This window comes from Canis lupus, chromosome 3 (assembly GCF_003254725.2).
Source record: "Canis lupus dingo isolate Sandy chromosome 3, ASM325472v2, whole genome shotgun sequence".
NCBI lineage: Eukaryota > Metazoa > Chordata > Mammalia > Carnivora > Canidae > Canis > Canis lupus.
Window position 1 is genome coordinate 27,316,608 of NC_064245.1, and position 16,927 is coordinate 27,333,534.

General features: G+C 36.3%; 1 protein-coding gene across 6 annotated transcripts in view; it reads left to right on the forward strand.

Annotated features, from left to right (window-relative positions):
- Positions 1–16,927, forward strand: part of HOMER1 (homer scaffold protein 1) — a 135,183-nt gene that overhangs the window by 15,770 nt on the left and 102,486 nt on the right. For 2 of the 6 annotated variants that reach the window (XM_049108339.1, XM_025437039.3), the window contains exon 1: positions 16,194–16,312. The exons of 3 other annotated variants lie outside the window; for them this stretch is intronic. In XM_049108339.1, the coding sequence (XP_048964296.1) occupies positions 16,209–16,312 (104 nt within the window). In that variant the 5' untranslated portion in view covers positions 16,194–16,208. Of the gene's footprint in view, positions 1–3,098; positions 3,337–16,193; positions 16,313–16,927 lie in introns of those variants that run through there. One more of the 6 variants, XM_049108342.1, reaches the window with a different exon arrangement.

A 16,927-nucleotide genomic window follows, 5' to 3' on the forward strand; every position in this document is an offset into this window, starting at 1 on the left:
GTGTACTTAGTGTACTTAGCCTGCCCTGTTATTTGCTTCCCTTTTGCTTATTCTTTTATAAAACTGCCATTTTCTCTCCTACTCTGTTGTTAGGAATGTTTCTCACATGGATTTGAACATTAAAATTCATGTGCTTTGCGTAATCACCCTGCCAGCTCCTAAGATGTTTACAGAATGAAGATGCCACCTACGCTTGTTTACTCAGTACTGCCAGGGATCCATATACACTGAGCTGAATGGGAAGACTCCCAAATCACCCTTAAACTCCTCTCTCTTGAGGTTCTCTTGATTTTTTTTTTTTAAACGTTTTAGATCTTGCAGGCTGCCTTTTTCCTTACTCAGTTGATAATCTATAGAATTTTAGTTGTCTATTTTCATTGTTGCTTTCATCAAATATTTTATTAATGGTGAATTGATATTTATTACTATGTCTATGTTAATAGGGGAAAGAGAAAAAGATATTAATGACAGTATTACTATTTACTTTTATTTGGTGACGTATTAGTATATTGTGAGTCATCAGTATATGATTAGTAAACCATTCTGTGATAGAAAGCTAGCCTGAAGAATGTTTTGAAAGATGGTGCAGTGGTCATTTAACCGTAATGCAAGATTGTATGTCTTCTATGACCTCAGCTATCTAAAATACTTCTGTATATGCATAAAAATACTTGAAAAACATTTCCAGAAGTGCTACCATATTTATTTTTGGGATGTAGGATTGTGAAATGTTTCTTGAGTTTTTCTGAACCTTTGTTTTTCTATGATGAATATATTAAGTCTTAGAACTTCTCTTTTATTTTAAGGGTGGGGGGGGTATTTAAAAAATGCCAATATCATATAAATTATCAGAATCAGTATTCCTTTTTTTTTTTTTTTTTTTTAATTCATAGAGACACAGCTAGAGAGAGAGGCAGAGACGCAGGCAGAGGGGGAAGCAGGCACCATGCAGGGAGCCCGATGTGGGACTTGATCCCGGGTCTCCAGGATCACGCCCTGGGCTGCAGGTGGCACTAAACCCCTGCGCCACCGGGGCTGCCCCAGTTAGTATTCCTAATACAGATACTTATGTGTTTGACCCAGTGTTAGCTTGCTTTTATTTCATTTTTCTTTTCAAAATGGATTAAAGAAGTAACTAATGACAGTAAAGATGATTTCTTGTTTTTTAAGTGTAAGGAGTTATCAGACTGTTAGTATTAATCGACACTTTTTATGGATAAGGAGATAGAGCTCAAAGGGAACGTGTGACTTACAGGAAGTTATGTCACTATGAAATGGCAGAGCATGTGCTAGATCCTCTAGCTCCTCAGGCTCTTAGCATTAGTTCAGTGCATCCTAAATGGATGCTTACTGACACAGAACTCATTCTTGTTTTCAAGATTTTATTTATTTATTTGAGAGAGAGAGCAAGAGATAGAGCACACACGAGTTGGGGGAGGGACAGAGGGAGAAGGAGAAGCCTACTCCCTGCTCAGCAGTGAACCCTATGCAGGGCTCGATGTGGGGCTCAATCCCAGGACCCTGGGATCACGACCTGAGCCAAAGGCAGGTGTTTAACTGACTGAGCCACCAAGGCACCCCATAGAGATTCATTTAGAGAAGGGTTTCTAACCCTTCATAGTTAAAAGAAACATTCTAATTTAGTGTAAGCTTGGTATCTTAGTGATGAGTTCATTAAATGTATCTTGTTTTCCTTTTAGATAGTATGGAATGAAACTGCATTCTAATTTTAGTGTAATTAAATCTTTGCTCATGCATTAAATTTTGACTACATTGAAGTCTTTCTCAGAAATGATTTGATGTTATTACATATGCTTGGTATAAAGTTTCCAAAGTTAATATTAAATTGTGAATTCCATCAGTCAAAGCCCTGTTAACTGCCCTTATAGTTACTGGGCTCTGAGCCCCTGAAATACTTAAGTAGTCAGGATCTACTTTTCTGAAGACTTTAGACCAGAAATAGAAATCTTGAGATGTTATTTTGAGACATCTTTCCTAGGGCATAACGCTGGACTAGGAGAGCCTTGAATCATCATGGGATAGCTGTAAGTTACTTGATTTCCTAGAATTTGTAAGAAAAGGTTGGGCCATATTGTATCCAGATTGAAATATGGATTTGTTTTTTCTGAATTATTTTTCCTAGAGGTCTCAGTGGGCAGAAAAGTGTGTGAATGTATAAGGTAGAAGGCAGTAGGGATTGGTGGAGACTGGGAAAGTGAAGAGAATACAACCTGCCTAATGTCATTCATATCCAGTTCTAAAAACTAGTGAAAGATCACATCTGAGGCCTAAGACATTAATTATTTAGCAGACTTTTTTTTAAGCATCTGCCAAGCTGGTGGCTAATCTAGGTTGGGTGCAGTAATTTTGGAAATTCTTTAACTTGACTGAAGAAGACTAGAACATAGGACAGGGGCAGAAATTAACATTAGATTAGTGGTTCTTGATTTTGAACCTGTATCAGAATTACCTAGAAGTTTTGTTAAAAACTGGGATTGCTGGCTTCACCTCCAATTTTTAATTCAGTGAGTCTGAAAGTGGGTCCCACAAGTTTGTTGCTCTAATAAATTCCCAGATCATGCTGATGCTGTTGATTTTAGGACCTTACTCTGAGAGTTCTTGTATTTGAGAAATGAAGCTGACACATGTGAGAAACTTTTTTGTCCATTTGAAAACTCAGTGACCCCTGAAGCTTTTGTTTTTTCTTTGCTTGAAATTTGTAAAAATTATAATTCTGAACTTAGAGGAAAATCCCTGATTGAGACTCTCATCTATTTTTTATGAGCTAAAAGATCCAGGACGACTTGAAACTGATCTCTCTCTCTCTCTAAACCTGATTACTTTCAGCAGTACTGATCAGTTAAGCCCATTTCTAATTCTGCTTTCTGGTATTACTAACTGTATTATTTTTAAAATTACTTGACACTGCTTTGACTCCTGAAGTCTTATGCATTTGGAGGAAGTATGACTTCATTTAGGGTTGTTTATTCTGCTTACATAGCCTTAAGTGTGTCCACATGCCATAGTTTTAGATTTCTATTGCTGTGACAAATTGCCTCCGTCTTAGTGGCTTAAAACAACATATGTTTATCACACAGTTTCTGTGAGTCAAGAGTCGGCTACCTTAATTGGATCTTCTCAGGGTCTCACAAGACAGCAGTCAAAATGGCAGCTGGGACTAAATACGCATTTATGGATCTACATCATCTTCAAAGCTAATGTGGTTGTTGGCTGAATTCATTTCCTTGCATATGTGGAACTCAGAAGCTGTGTCTTTAAAGCCAGCAGGAGGAGCCAAATGAAGGAGCTTCATCTTCTTTTATAGGACTCACCTAAGTAAGTCAAGGTCACCCAGGATAACTGGGCAATCTCCCTTTTGATTAACTGAAAGTCAGTGGATTAGTGACTCTCATCTACTCTGTATTACTAACAACTACTCAACAACTCTGTGTTATCCTATTCTACCCATACTCAAGGGAAGAGCTTTATGCAGAAAGTATCCACCAGCAGGCAATAATCTTGGGGCCATCTTAGAATTCTGTCTGCTAGACCACATCATGTATCCATGGATGTTATCCAAATGCTCAAATACCAACATTACCATTCCAATTTTTTCTTAACTTTAAAAAAAATCTATAGCCCTCTGCACTCCTGATGCAATATGGATTGGATACTCCTTAGGCATACTGGTAGTTCTTATCCTAAACGTTCCTCTTGTATATTCCCATTTATTTGTTTGTATTGTATCTTCTGTTTCCTGGACACTGTTTTCTTTCATGGTTTACCCCTTTATTTTACTGAAGCTCATTTTCCTGTAGTTACTGAAAATGACTAGGTAGGAGATGACTTTTGAGACCTAATATATGAAGGTGTCTCCTCTGCTCCCTCCTTTTTAAATTGAGTTTAGATCTCTAGACAGGAAATGACGTCCTTTCATTGTGAAGGCACTGACCTAATCTAGTTTTTTAACAGTGTTCCTGTTGAAGCCTACTTGTTTCTGATTCCTGTTCCTTCTTGTATGACTTTTCCCTTCGCTATGAAAGGTTTTAGGATTTTTTTTTTCCTTTGCTGATCAAAGACTTCATGATGATATGGTGTGGGGTTTTTTTGTGTGTTTTTTGATTTACCATTTGCACTCTCGGTCTGTTGGCCATTTCAATTTGATTAACTTCCCTAAATTTGGGAGATTTCCTTGTATTAAAAAAAAAACTACTTAAACATTTTCTGTCTTCTGTTTATGAATTTTCTTAGTTTTATCTTTCCTACTATATTTTCCCTTTTATTCTAGCTTTTTTTTTTTTTTAAGATTTTATTTATTCATGAGAGAGAGAGAGAGAGGTGGAGACACAGAGAGAGAAACAGGCTCCATGCAGGAAGCCCAACGTGGGACTCGATCTTGGGTCTCCAGGATCAGGCTCTGGGCTGAAGGCAGCGCTAAACCACTGAGCCACCCGGGCTGCCCTTTATTCTGGCTTCTAAGGAAATTTCCTTGACTTCCATCTTCTAATGCTTCAAATGGATTTTTAATTTCCATGCAAATCCTCTTTCTCAATCTCTTATTTGAGGACATTTATAGTATTTTGAAGTTTTGTTTTCAATTTCCTAAATTTCCTTTTTTGTGTTCTTGTATTTTTTTTTTTTAAGCTCCTATCATATTGGAAACTTTCTGGAATATCTGGTGATCCTCAGCTATGCATTAGAGTGAGATGCTGAAAAGCTGATTCAAAGCTCTTTGTGATTCAGTGAAGCCTGTCCTTAATACTTCATTTTAGGCGTTTAAGTAGTGGTCTTTTTCTTGGGTGGTTCCTGAGTGTCAGTAAGTAGAGATCTCTTCTCTGAGATAGTTCATTTTATTCAGAGAATGATCTTCCAGTATGTATACCTCTTGGCATTCTGAGAGCAAGATCAGTATTTTCTTCCATGTGTACCTAAGAGTCATGTTACCTGCTGTAATGTGAAAAGCACAAAGGGAAGAGTGAAAGACTGTGAAAGGCTGTGGTTTAATTTGTAGCCTTTCTCTTAATGCTCTTACTTTAGGCCTTACCTTTGTCTTCTGCTGTTGGGCAAGTTTATTGCTGGATTGTGGGGAGGGGAGTCTTAATTTCTTTGTTATCTAAATTTTCAATCAATTCCCAGTTTTCAGCCCTGTGCCTTACACTCTTTTTCTGCAGCCCCATTGCCTATAAATTTTCACCAGCAAGTTCACTTATTAGTTCTCTTTTTATAGGCAATTTAGTTTCCTTGGCTTGGCCAAGTCAAGTACTATTCCTTCTTTTAAAATCACATCTTTCAGAACTGTATTAGAATTACTTATGCACTGGTGTCACTTCTCCTTTGATGTTACAGATTCATACCTTCTTTTTCCCTTCACTTACATTTTAGTGAAATTTCAGAAAAGGAAGATAAATGTATGCAATTAATTTGCTATGTTTGACCAGAGTCATTGAGCCATAACATTTGAACTTATATAAGGTGTCTTTCAGAATGTGTTCATGCTGTTGATGGTTAATTGATTAGAATTTGGTAAATGATAATGTGTTAGCTTTCTGAAAATCTATCTGTGTTACCAACACCTGAAAATTCAATGCATGATGCAAGCACATCTTAAAATTAAATAGTTAAAATTGATCATCAGCCCAAACCTCAGCAAAACAAAGCACTTACTCTCTCAACTGTTTTGGGTAACTAAGATATTGCTGCAGTTTGTCCCCTAACACTGTGCCTCTTGAGCACTTGTAACAAACATTAAGCACTTAATTTGTGTCATGAGTCATGCTAGGTACTGGCAATACAAAGATGAGTAGACAACCATGTAAACACGAAATTACATTACTGCTGTAATAGAAATGCACGTTGTGTTTGAGAGCGCAGAGAAGGAAGTGTTCACCGCCACCTGGGAAGGTCAAATAAAGCTTCACGTAGCCAGTTAAGTTTGTTTTGAGACTTAAAGAAGAGGTGAATTGATAGGGTAGGTAATGGGAAGTCAAAACATATGTGAGTGGGTATTAGGGCACTTCAGGCAGAGGGGTGGCACAGGTAAAGCCTCAAAGATGATGTATGCCAGTTAAAAAGTTAAAGTAGTTTGGCATAATTCATATATAGTATAAAAGCAGATTTCATTAAAAGTCTAGTGCCGTATGATGACTTACTAGAGGGTTATACTTTTCCTCTAAATTAGTGGTCTCCATATTTTTCAAGTACTTATATCAGTAAAAGATTTTAAGCATGTTTCTTCATATGTATACATTTATGTTAAATGTTCTACTGTGTGTATATATATATATATACACACACATAGAGTTATAAAACAAAAAAATAGAAGTGAAAGAGGACAAAACTTTCTGTACCCCACTTTAGAGGCCATTGCTTTAAGTGATGGTCAGCAAAGGAACAATTTTAAGCTGGTAGAGTTATTACTATGCTTGTATTTTATATTAACTACTCAGTGTTGCAATGTGGAGGAAGTTTTGGACTTGAAGGAGGGGAATGTGTATGAGAAATGGGTGGCAGTCTTGAAGACCCTCAAGTTTAATTGTGTGATAGGTTAAGTGTAGCAATTTAGTCAAGAATAATGGCTTGTGTTAACATAGAACAGGGGCTGAATTCAAGAGAGTTATGTAGTCTATAGAAGTTGACAATGAACTGTGTAGATAAAAAGGAATAAAGAAATTGGCTTGGTCAGCAATTAGTTGAGATAGGGAACCAGGAGAAGTTTGCAATGAGGTGAAATGACAAATTGGGTAAACGTTGATCTATTTATGGCTGTCCATATGGGAATGTCTTCTGGTTGGATATCCAGGTCTGGACTTTAGGTAAAAAGAACTGGGCTGAGGATAGAGTTTTGGGAGTCAGTAGAATATGTAAGTATTGGTTGAAACTATGAATGTCGATGAGCTCATTCAGGGTATTTATAGAAAAGAGCAGATGAGGCCTCTCTAGGGGAACAGTCATTTAAGGGCCAGGCAAAAGAGAAAGCTGTCAGGCTAAAACAGAGAATAGTGCCAAAAAGTCAGGTAAGGAAATTTTAAGAAATGAGTGGCCAGGATCAAATGTAGCAGAAGCCTCAAACGAAGCTAAAGTAGCTCTTAGATTTGGGTAGGTAGCGGTCCTTTAATGAATGACCTTACCTTAAGCAGTTTGAGAAGTCTGGGATGGAAGCCAAATTGCCACAGGGTGATGGTACTAATGAAGGATGAGGAAGTAGAGACTAGAAGTGTATGTAGACTTCTTTAAGACCAAGCTTCTTTGAAATACTGTGACTTCAGTAAGCTGTAGGGTTCAGAATTTTTTTGGTTTTGTTTCAAAATGGGATTAGGCATTCCTTTAGGCCCTAGGAACGGAGTTCATAGCTGAGGGTATTTAAAAATTATAGCAGAGAGGGATAATTACTGAGGAAAGAGATGGAAGAGCTTGTGATCTGAAACACAGGTAGTTGTGTACCCTAGTCAGCTTATCTTCCACATGGACTAGAGAGAGGGATGTAAGGAAGAAAATGACTAGATTGTTTGTAGGTTAATGGGCAGGGAGCTGGGAGAGAATTCCTTAGCTGAAGGACTCCGTTTCCTCAACTCATTAATTGATTTCATTTAACAAATATTTATTAAGAACCTGATATGTGTCAGGCACTGTTCTACGTGTATGAGATACATCTACAAACAAAGAGCCCTGCCCTTATAGGTATATATTTTTAGAAAATGATAGAAGACAAGGTTATCTACTAAGAACGTAGAAGATGAAGGTTGGTCAGAGCCTTGAGAAGAGAAGTGAAGAATGAAAGAGATTACCAACCATGAATAGCTGGGAGCTTAGAAGGCCCAACTGAGGTTAAAGCCATGAATTTTGGCGCTTTAATGGTTGAAGTCAAAATCTAGTTTGCTACTGTACCTGAGAAATCAAGCTGTGTGTTAGAGGGGTTTTCCTCGTCTCCATTCTGCTAACAATGAAACATGAAAGAGGTATGTCCAATTTTTGTAGTATTATATTCAGAGTTATTTTAATATGCTACCCTTTCCTCTTCAACTGCCCTTCTATGGAGGACATTGTTATTTTAGGAAACAAACCTTGTAAGTATTAAGTTTGCCAGAGTCCCATCAATTTCTTAACGTATGATGACTTTTCTATAGAAAACATCCTGAAATCTAGTGCTGTGGAAAGTATTGGCGCCCACTTGAAGTCTTAGACTGCATTTAATATTTATCTTATTTCTCACTTGTGCCCTGCACACATACCACACACAACACACAGACATTCACTGGGGAACCAGAGTATAAAGGTGTTCAAGTTCTGTCTTCTTTCATACCTGGGAAAGGCACAGAAATTAATTGATTGGCATAAGCACTTGAACATTGCTCAGATTCCTACTAAGAACTCAGTAGATTACTATTTTGAAAGCAGTTTTGCAGCTTTAACTTGTCTTTCTTACTCTTGATAAATGTAAATATTTTTAGTCTCTCTGGACAGGGTGGGCTTTTGTTCTCATTCTGGTTACTCAGAGTACCTGTACTCCTGTGCTGATCTTAATCTTATTATCAAGATAGCGTGGATAGCATATTATTTTACTTTTATTTTTTAGATTTTATTTATTTATGAGAGATAGGGAGAGAGGCAGGGATACAGGCAGAGGGAGAAGCAGGCTCCCTGCAGGGAGCCCAGTGTGGGACTTGATCCCGGGAATCCCAGGATCTGAGCCAAGGCAGATGCTCAACCATTGAGCTACCCAGGTGCCCTGGATAGCATTTTTTTTTTTTTAAATAGAGACTTCCATGCTGAAGGAATATGTCTTAACTAGTGAGTTGAGCAGTAATTAAGAAATAAATTTTACTTTATCCTTTATTGTATAAAATGTAATTATATCATCAAACTCTAAATGGATGGCACTTGTAGCATTTTTAAAAGTTTTTTTGTTTTGGTTTAAACCTCAAGAGAGAGATTTTTGGCTGCAGATGCTATAGCTGTGGTAAAGCCTAGCATGGCACAGTATAGCAAAATATAGGTTGGTTTAGCAATCAAGGTCTTTTGAGCCAGCTAGTGGCTGAATTTAAATTTTTGATTCTCTTTAGCTGTTATTGTTGGACAGGTTACTTAAGTTTTATATGTCTCAGTTTCCTCATCTGTAAAATGGAGGTTGCAATTGTGAAGATTAGAGGATAAAATACAAGGAAGGTTGTTAAAACAGTGTAGCACGTAGTAACTACTGTCACCACTGTGATTACTATGACTTTTACCCAGTTAAGTTTCTGGTACTCAACTGAATTTTTTAAAAACATCTAAATAGGGAACATGAAGAAAACTTTAAACTTTGGTACTATTGAAGGCCAAAAATAAGATTAGGGATTTATCCATCCTCTTCTAATCAAATACCCATTAAAATCCTCCCTCCCCCACTATTTTATGTCCAAAGAACTTACCTGTTTAATGTTCTAATGTCACTGATTGTTTTGAAATACTATTGCTGATTTAGGGGGCCTTGATGGAATCATGAAAATATTACTTCCTAGTAAAGAAGTTTGAATAATATATATGTGATAGGAATAATCATTCTAATTTTACTGTATTAAATTTTATAAGATACAATTAAATAAATCAAATTTAAATACTTTTTAAAAAAAAACTCTGTACTTAAACCATCTTATTGATCATCTTATTAAGTCCACAGAAAAGTATTTAAATACCTGATTGGGCTATTTTATTTTATTTTATTTTATTTTATTTATTTTTAAAGATTTTATTTATTTTTTTTTTCACGAGAATACACACACACAGAGAGAGAGAGAGAGAGAGGGAGGCAGAGACACAGGCAGAAGCAGGCTCCATGCAGGGAGCCCGACGTGGGACTCGATCCTTGGTCTCCAGGATCACACCCTGGACTGAAGGTGGCGCTAAACCGCTGAGCCACCGGGCTGCCCTGATTGGGCCTTTTTAAAATAAATACTGTTCATCAGTTATGGGAATCTTAAAATCAGATATTGTTAAATAACTCAGTTTAATATATGAAATGCTAAGTAAAAAACCAGCAAAGATAAAACATCTCTTTGTGAAGGACATGTATAACAACATAGAGAGAGGCTCATGGTGAAAAGTTCACAATATTTTGGTGTGGTCATTAGATCATGTTGTCTGGTCTTTTAAGTTCACTATTTAGGATGTTTGATTTGGGGCACTGTGGACTAATTTTACCCTATGGAAACAGAAGAGACTGATATATAAACTGGACTAATTAATGATTTATCAAGAAGTCATTAAAAATGCATCTTCTCCCATAGAAAAAAATACCACCGTGGAAGCTATTGTAATCAGAAGGTTGATTGAAGGTTGTACTTTGTTACATGTCCAGTGCTGCGCTTTGTGCATTGATCCCCACTTGCCAACCAGGTACATCAGGGCCCTGGAGAGTGCTAGAGGCACTGCCCCATCACCTCTCAGAAATCCCTTTTTCTAACTTCCATAGTTATCTGCTTTCCTGTTACACCTTCTTGAAGAAAGTGAAACCCTTGAGGAGGTTTTATGCTTACTCATTAGCCTGATCATTCCTGCCTGAGTTTACAGCCTCATCTTGGTTGGATTTGAGGAGCTTAGATAGACTCCTACTAAATTTTTTGAATCTAAACTCTGTGTTATGGAAAGTTCTAAGCACATAAAAATCTAAAGAGAATTGTATGATTAACCCCTATGCATCTTTGTCACCATGCTTCAAGAGTTAACATACCTAAGGTGTATATTGTTTCATCTGTATTGCCTGTCCCTCTTCATATTATTTTAAAGTCTAGACCTCATACAATTTTACCTATACAATTAGATTTGATTAATAGATTTCGTGAGTCTTTCAATCTGTAACAGCCAGCCGTCCCTTTTTTGTTGTTTATGGAATTTGTCATCTAGAAATTTTCCACATTCTGAATTTGGCAGGCTGTATTTTCACCGTGTCATTTAACATGTTCCTCTGTTCTCTTATTTCTGGTAAACTTGTAGCTAAATCTAGGCTTGACTGAATTTAGGTTTGAATTCAATCCCCTGCCCCCAAGAATATGTCATAAGTGGTGTGATATTCTTCCAGTGTGTTGTATTATGACAGAAGGCACATAAGAATTTCTTGGCATTTCTTTTTTTGTATGTTAAAATTGATCAGTGTTAATCAGTTAATCAGTTAATCAGCTTGATCTATCCATTATATTCTTTCCATGAAATCATTATATTTTAATTCTTCCTAATTTTGTTCTCAAGGAGTACCTTGTCAAACGTTGTTGCCTTTCTTCTAATCCATTCTTCACATACAGCCACAATGATCTTTTATTTATTTATTTTTATTTTTATTTTTTTCATGATGATCTTTTAAATATAAATCGGATCACATACTACCCATAGTGTCCCATTACTCAAAGACTAATACCTATCCTTTCTATACCTCATTTTATGCCATTCTGTCCTTTGAGAATCAGTATGGCATTATTCATAGCATAGGCTTTTGCATTCGACTGCCTGATTGTGTAACTTTGGGCAAGTCATTCAACTATTTTGTGCTTCAGTTTTCCATGTATAAAATCAGTATTTAAGAATACCTACCAACAGGATTGCAATGATTAAATAATACATATGAGTCACTTGGAACAATGCCTGTATAACATAAATACTGAGTGTTAGCTGTCAGTTGCTGCCGGTGTTGGTGCTGTCATTTCCAATATCTGTGTCTAAGCCACACTGTACTTTATAATTTTTGGAATTGCCAAGCTCTTGCCAGCCTCAAGATATTGCATGTTGTTCTGTCTCTTGGTATATAACAAACTGCCTAAAACTTAGTGTTTTAAAATAATAGCAGTCATTTAATTAGTTGATGAATTTGGAACATGGGATAGGGCTTAGTAGGAATGGCTTATCTCTGCTCTCTTTGGTTCTTGGCTGGGATGGTTTAACTAGAGGCTGTAATATCTACTTTTAAAGAGTCATTCATATGGTTGGTGAGGTAGTGTTCGCTTTTCACCAGAACTCAGCCAGGACTGGGCCTTGGTTTCTCTCCATAGGCTGATTGGCTTTACTCAAAGCATGGTGACCAAGTTCTAAAAGTGAGAGCCCGAAGAGAACCAGGCTGATGCTGAATGGCCTATTACAACTTAGTCTCTGAATTTACACAGTGTCACTTTTGCCTCTTTATTTTGGTCCAGACAGCCATAAAGGTCCATTCAAGTTTAAAGAAAATGGACATAGACTCCACCTCCTAATAGGGGGATGACAGGGTCCTAGAAGAAGGACAGAGTTACTGTTGTAGCCATCTTTGGAAAACATGTTTTAATATACACATGCTGTTGTCTGTGCCTGAAATGCTATTATACTCTGATTCTTACTCTTTAACCAGCTACCCAATTTAAATTAGTTCCATCTTCTTCCGTTCCTCTTGTGCACTCTCTTTCTCATAGTTCTTTATTTTCTTTGGCAACACTGATAATAGTTTGTAATTCTCTCCTGAAGTCCATGAAGGCTAGAGCATGTTATATACCTTGTATTAGGCATAAAACGTGTTGAAACATTAAAATGTATGATCAGTAACTTAAAAATTTTAATCCTGGGGCATCTGAGTGGCTCAGTTGATTGAGTGTCCAACTCTTAATTCTGGCTTAGATCTTAATCTCAGTGTCCTGAGATCGAGCACAAGTTGGGCTCTGTGCTCAGTAAGGAGTCTGCTTGAGATTCTCCCCCTCTCTCCCTTCCCCCTTTGCTGTGCACCCACGTGTGCGCTCTCTTTCTTCCCCAAATAAATAAATAAATAAATAAATTAATTAATTAATTAATCTTAAGAAAAAATCTTAACACCATGTATCACATTTCCAATAGGAAAAGCATATTCCAAACTTTGCAGAAGGAAGGGAACAGAGATACAGAAACACCAAGAGTCAGTCCTTTAACTTCTCATATTTCATGTCCTACTGCCTAGCCTGGGGTGAGGATGGGATGGAGAGGAGAAATGTATGTGTATAAATTTTGTGGAGGAGAGGAGATAGATGGAGTAAGCAGTTTGAATAGCTAAATCATAAGTACGTTTTCTCTTCCCTTATTTCTCTAGTTCATGGCAAGAGGCTTTTAGCTGGTTTGACAAAGAAGAATGATAGCCTAGGAAATATTCAGTACTCTCAGAGCAGCCAGATAGATGTTCTTTACTCAAGGTAACCTAACCACACACACCCTCACTCAGAACCAGTGTTCTTTCACTTTTGACACTTATCTAACAAATCAGTTACTGGGTTTCTCAGCCTCTTGGTGGTTGGGTAGGGGAAAAAAGAACAGATAGTGGGGTACAGATAATAGTAAGAACAGCTGTTGATATATCGGATATTGTAAGACTGGGAATAGTAATGTGTGTTAAAAGTGTCTACAAATTCTAAAGGCTCATTCACTTTAATGAATGAATTTCTCATTCACTTAAATACTTCCTTCATGCCACCTTGTTGGGTGTTGGAGACCTAAGAGTGAACAGAATGCACATGACTCCTGCCCCCATGGAGCTTGCAATCTGGGGATGGGAGTAGACTTAAGATGAGTGTTTGCAAAGTATATATTTTTTATCCTATTGACTTTTAATGTATATGTGTCTATATTTTAAATGATTTAAAAATTTTTTGTAAGTATACAGTTGGCTTTTGCTTAATATCCAATCTGATAAACTCTGCCTTTTATTTAATTTTATTTTCCTTTTTAAGGATTTTATTTGTTTATTTGAGAGAGAGAGCCAAGTACAAGTAGGGGGAGTGGCAGAGGGAGAGGGAGAAGCAGATTTCCCGTGGAGCAGGGAGCCCAATGCGGGGCTCAATCCCAGAACCCCAGAATTGTGACCCAAGTTGAAGGCAGACACCTGAGTCTCTGAGGTACCCCAAACTCTGCCTTTTAATTGGGGTGTTAGAAAATGTACATTTGATATCATAATTGATATGATTGGGTTTAAGTCTGCCGTTTTACTTGTTTTCTGTTTGTTCCATCTGGCTTTTTTTGTTCCCCACCCTCATCTCTCTTTTGACTTATTTTAGCAGACTTACTTAAGTATCTTTTATGGCTCCTTTCATTTATTTTATAGACTTACTATATTTTGAGTCTTTTTTTCTTTAATGATTGTTTAGGGTTTATAGTATACAGTTGACCATTGAACAACACCAGTTTGAACTGCACAGGTTTACTTATATGCAGATTTTTTTCAATCACTACAGTACTATAAATGTGTCTTAACATTTTGATAACATTTTCTTGTTTCTAGCTTTATCGTAAGGATACAGTGTGTAATACATATAACATACAAAATATGTGTTAATCAACTGTTTATGTTGTTAAGGCTTCTGGTCAGCAGTAAGCATTTGGTTAACTTTTGGGGAAGTCAAAAGTTATACATGGATTATTGACCACACAGGAGATCAGCAGCCCTAACCTCTGTGTTGTTCAAGAGTCAGCTGTGTAACTTATCACAGACCTTTGGATGGTATTGCATCACTTCACATATAATAAGAACCCTATAGTAGTATATATTGTATTATCCTCTACCTTTGTGCTATTGATAAACATTTTACTTCTCATATAACCCCACAATACATTGTGATTACTTTTTGCTAAAACAGTCAATTGTTTTTTAAAGAGATTTTAAAATTAAGGAAAAAATAGTATATTTACCATTTTTGATGTTCTTCATTCCTTTAAGTAGATCCAAATATGTACATGTATCATTTTCTTTTACCTGACACTTCTTTAATATCATCATCTCATAGTACAGGTCAACTGATGATGAATTCTTTCAACTTTTGTGTGTCTGAGAAAATCATTTCACCTTCACTTTAAAAGGAAAATGTTTTTTGAGATAAAATTCACAATGCATGAAGTAACCATAAACCATTTTAAAGTGTATAGCATTTGTTACATTCACAGTGTTTTGTAAACATCGTATCTGTCTAGTTCCAAGCTTTTTTCATTATTGTAAATCTGCTTTCATTTTTGCAGAAATTTTTCTGGGTAGAGAATTTTTGATGAGGTTTTTTTTTTTTTCCTTTCTTTATTTTTAAGATGTTTTTCTGTCTCCTGGTTGATAGTGTTTCTGATGAGAAGTCCGCTGTCAAATATTTTTTCCATCCCTCCCATCTTTGAGGACTTCAGGTGCCATTTATGTGTCTGTTTCTGTTGATTGATTTTTGCGCTGATAGTATTTTTAAGTGTTAGATATTTAGAATTTGTTGATTAGGTGCTGAATTTTTGTATTTTTAAAATATTCATTAGAGGATCTAATGAAAGAAGTAGGATTTTTTTTTAATATTTATATGGTGATAATTGCATATGGTGATAATGCTTGTCTTAGAGGAAGTAGAAAATAGTGTATTAACATGACATAACAAAAGTCTATAACTTAAGAGATTTTGAGTTGGTTACTGTGTTATTCAGAAGTAAAGAAAAAGGAAATTTAAGTTTTCATTACAAACACCATTCACTTCTTTGGAAATAGTGAAAGTCATGGGCTTTGGATTTAGTCTTGCATTTGAATCCCAGAAATACCAGCACTAGCTGTGACCTAGCTGTGTGTTAAACTCCCCCCTCCTCCAATAAGTCTTTTTTTTTTTTTTTTTACTCTTTTTATCTCTTAATGTTGTTTTGAGATGAAAATGAGTGTGTATGTGTGTATACATATATATATATATATATGTTAATATAAGGTGTTTACATGTAATAGGAATTCAACAAAATGTTGTGTTTTCACTTCAGCCCATCCTTCAACTGTTTCATTTTTGCAACAATACTACTTCTGGATAACACATTGATTTGAAGTTTGGTGAAATGGGGAGAATAATAGTCACTACTCAACTATACTTGTTATTCTTAAGCAATTACTGTAACTCTTCCCATAGCAATAATTTGTTATTCCTGAGCTTTAATTTTTATCAAATTACACTCAGTTGAAGATACCCAGTTGGTAAACAAATTGCCCAAAAGTGCTTTAATATTTTCAAAATTGCTTCTATTAAGATTTTATGCTGTTTTTCAGGAATTCTTCCCATACTGAGTCAACCTATTATTTGAGGAATAAAATCAGAAATTTATTTTTAATAGAATTTAGAATAAACTAATTCTGTAAATGGAGAGTTAATAGATTTTAACCGGATGAAGATTTGTACCATAGTCCTTAATCCATGGTTTCACTTTCAGTGGTTTTAGTTACCAGCAATCAACTGTAGTCTTGAAGCAGATGTGATGAGATGAAGGTCCATAGTAGCCTAACACTATGTCACAGTACCTACAACATTCACCTCACTTCATCTCATCACATAGGATTTTATCATTTCACATCATTACAAAAAGGGTGAGTACAGTATATTTTTTTGTGATAGACCATACATCAAACTTTTTTACAGCATTTTCTCTTTTATTATTAGTTATTATTAATCTCTTACTGTGCCTAAGTTATAAATTAAACATACACACACACACACACACTCACACACACATACACACACACACACACACGGAAAAACAATATATAGGATTTGGTACTATCTTTGGTTTCAGGCATCCAGTGAGGGTCTTGAAACACTTCTTGCAGATAAGGGGAGGACTACTGTGTCATCTGTTATCATGTTAGTCTCCTATGTCTGCTGTAGCAAAACAAAGTTGGTGGCTTATAACAACATGGATTTATTTTGTTAAGATTCTAGATGTCAGAAGTCCAAAGCCTGTTTTACTGAGGGTGAAATCAAGGTGTCAGCAGGGCTGTAGTCTTTCAGGAGGCTCTAGGGGAAAATGGTTTCCTCCCCTTTTTTACCCTCTAGAGTTAAACTCCTTGCATTCACAGTTCATGGCCTCTTCCTCCAACTATAAAACCAGCAGTGTATGCATCTTCCAGTCTCTCCCTCTCCTCCCTTTGTCACATAACCTTCTTCTGGAGTTAAATCTCCTGCTGCCACTTTCTTATAAGGAC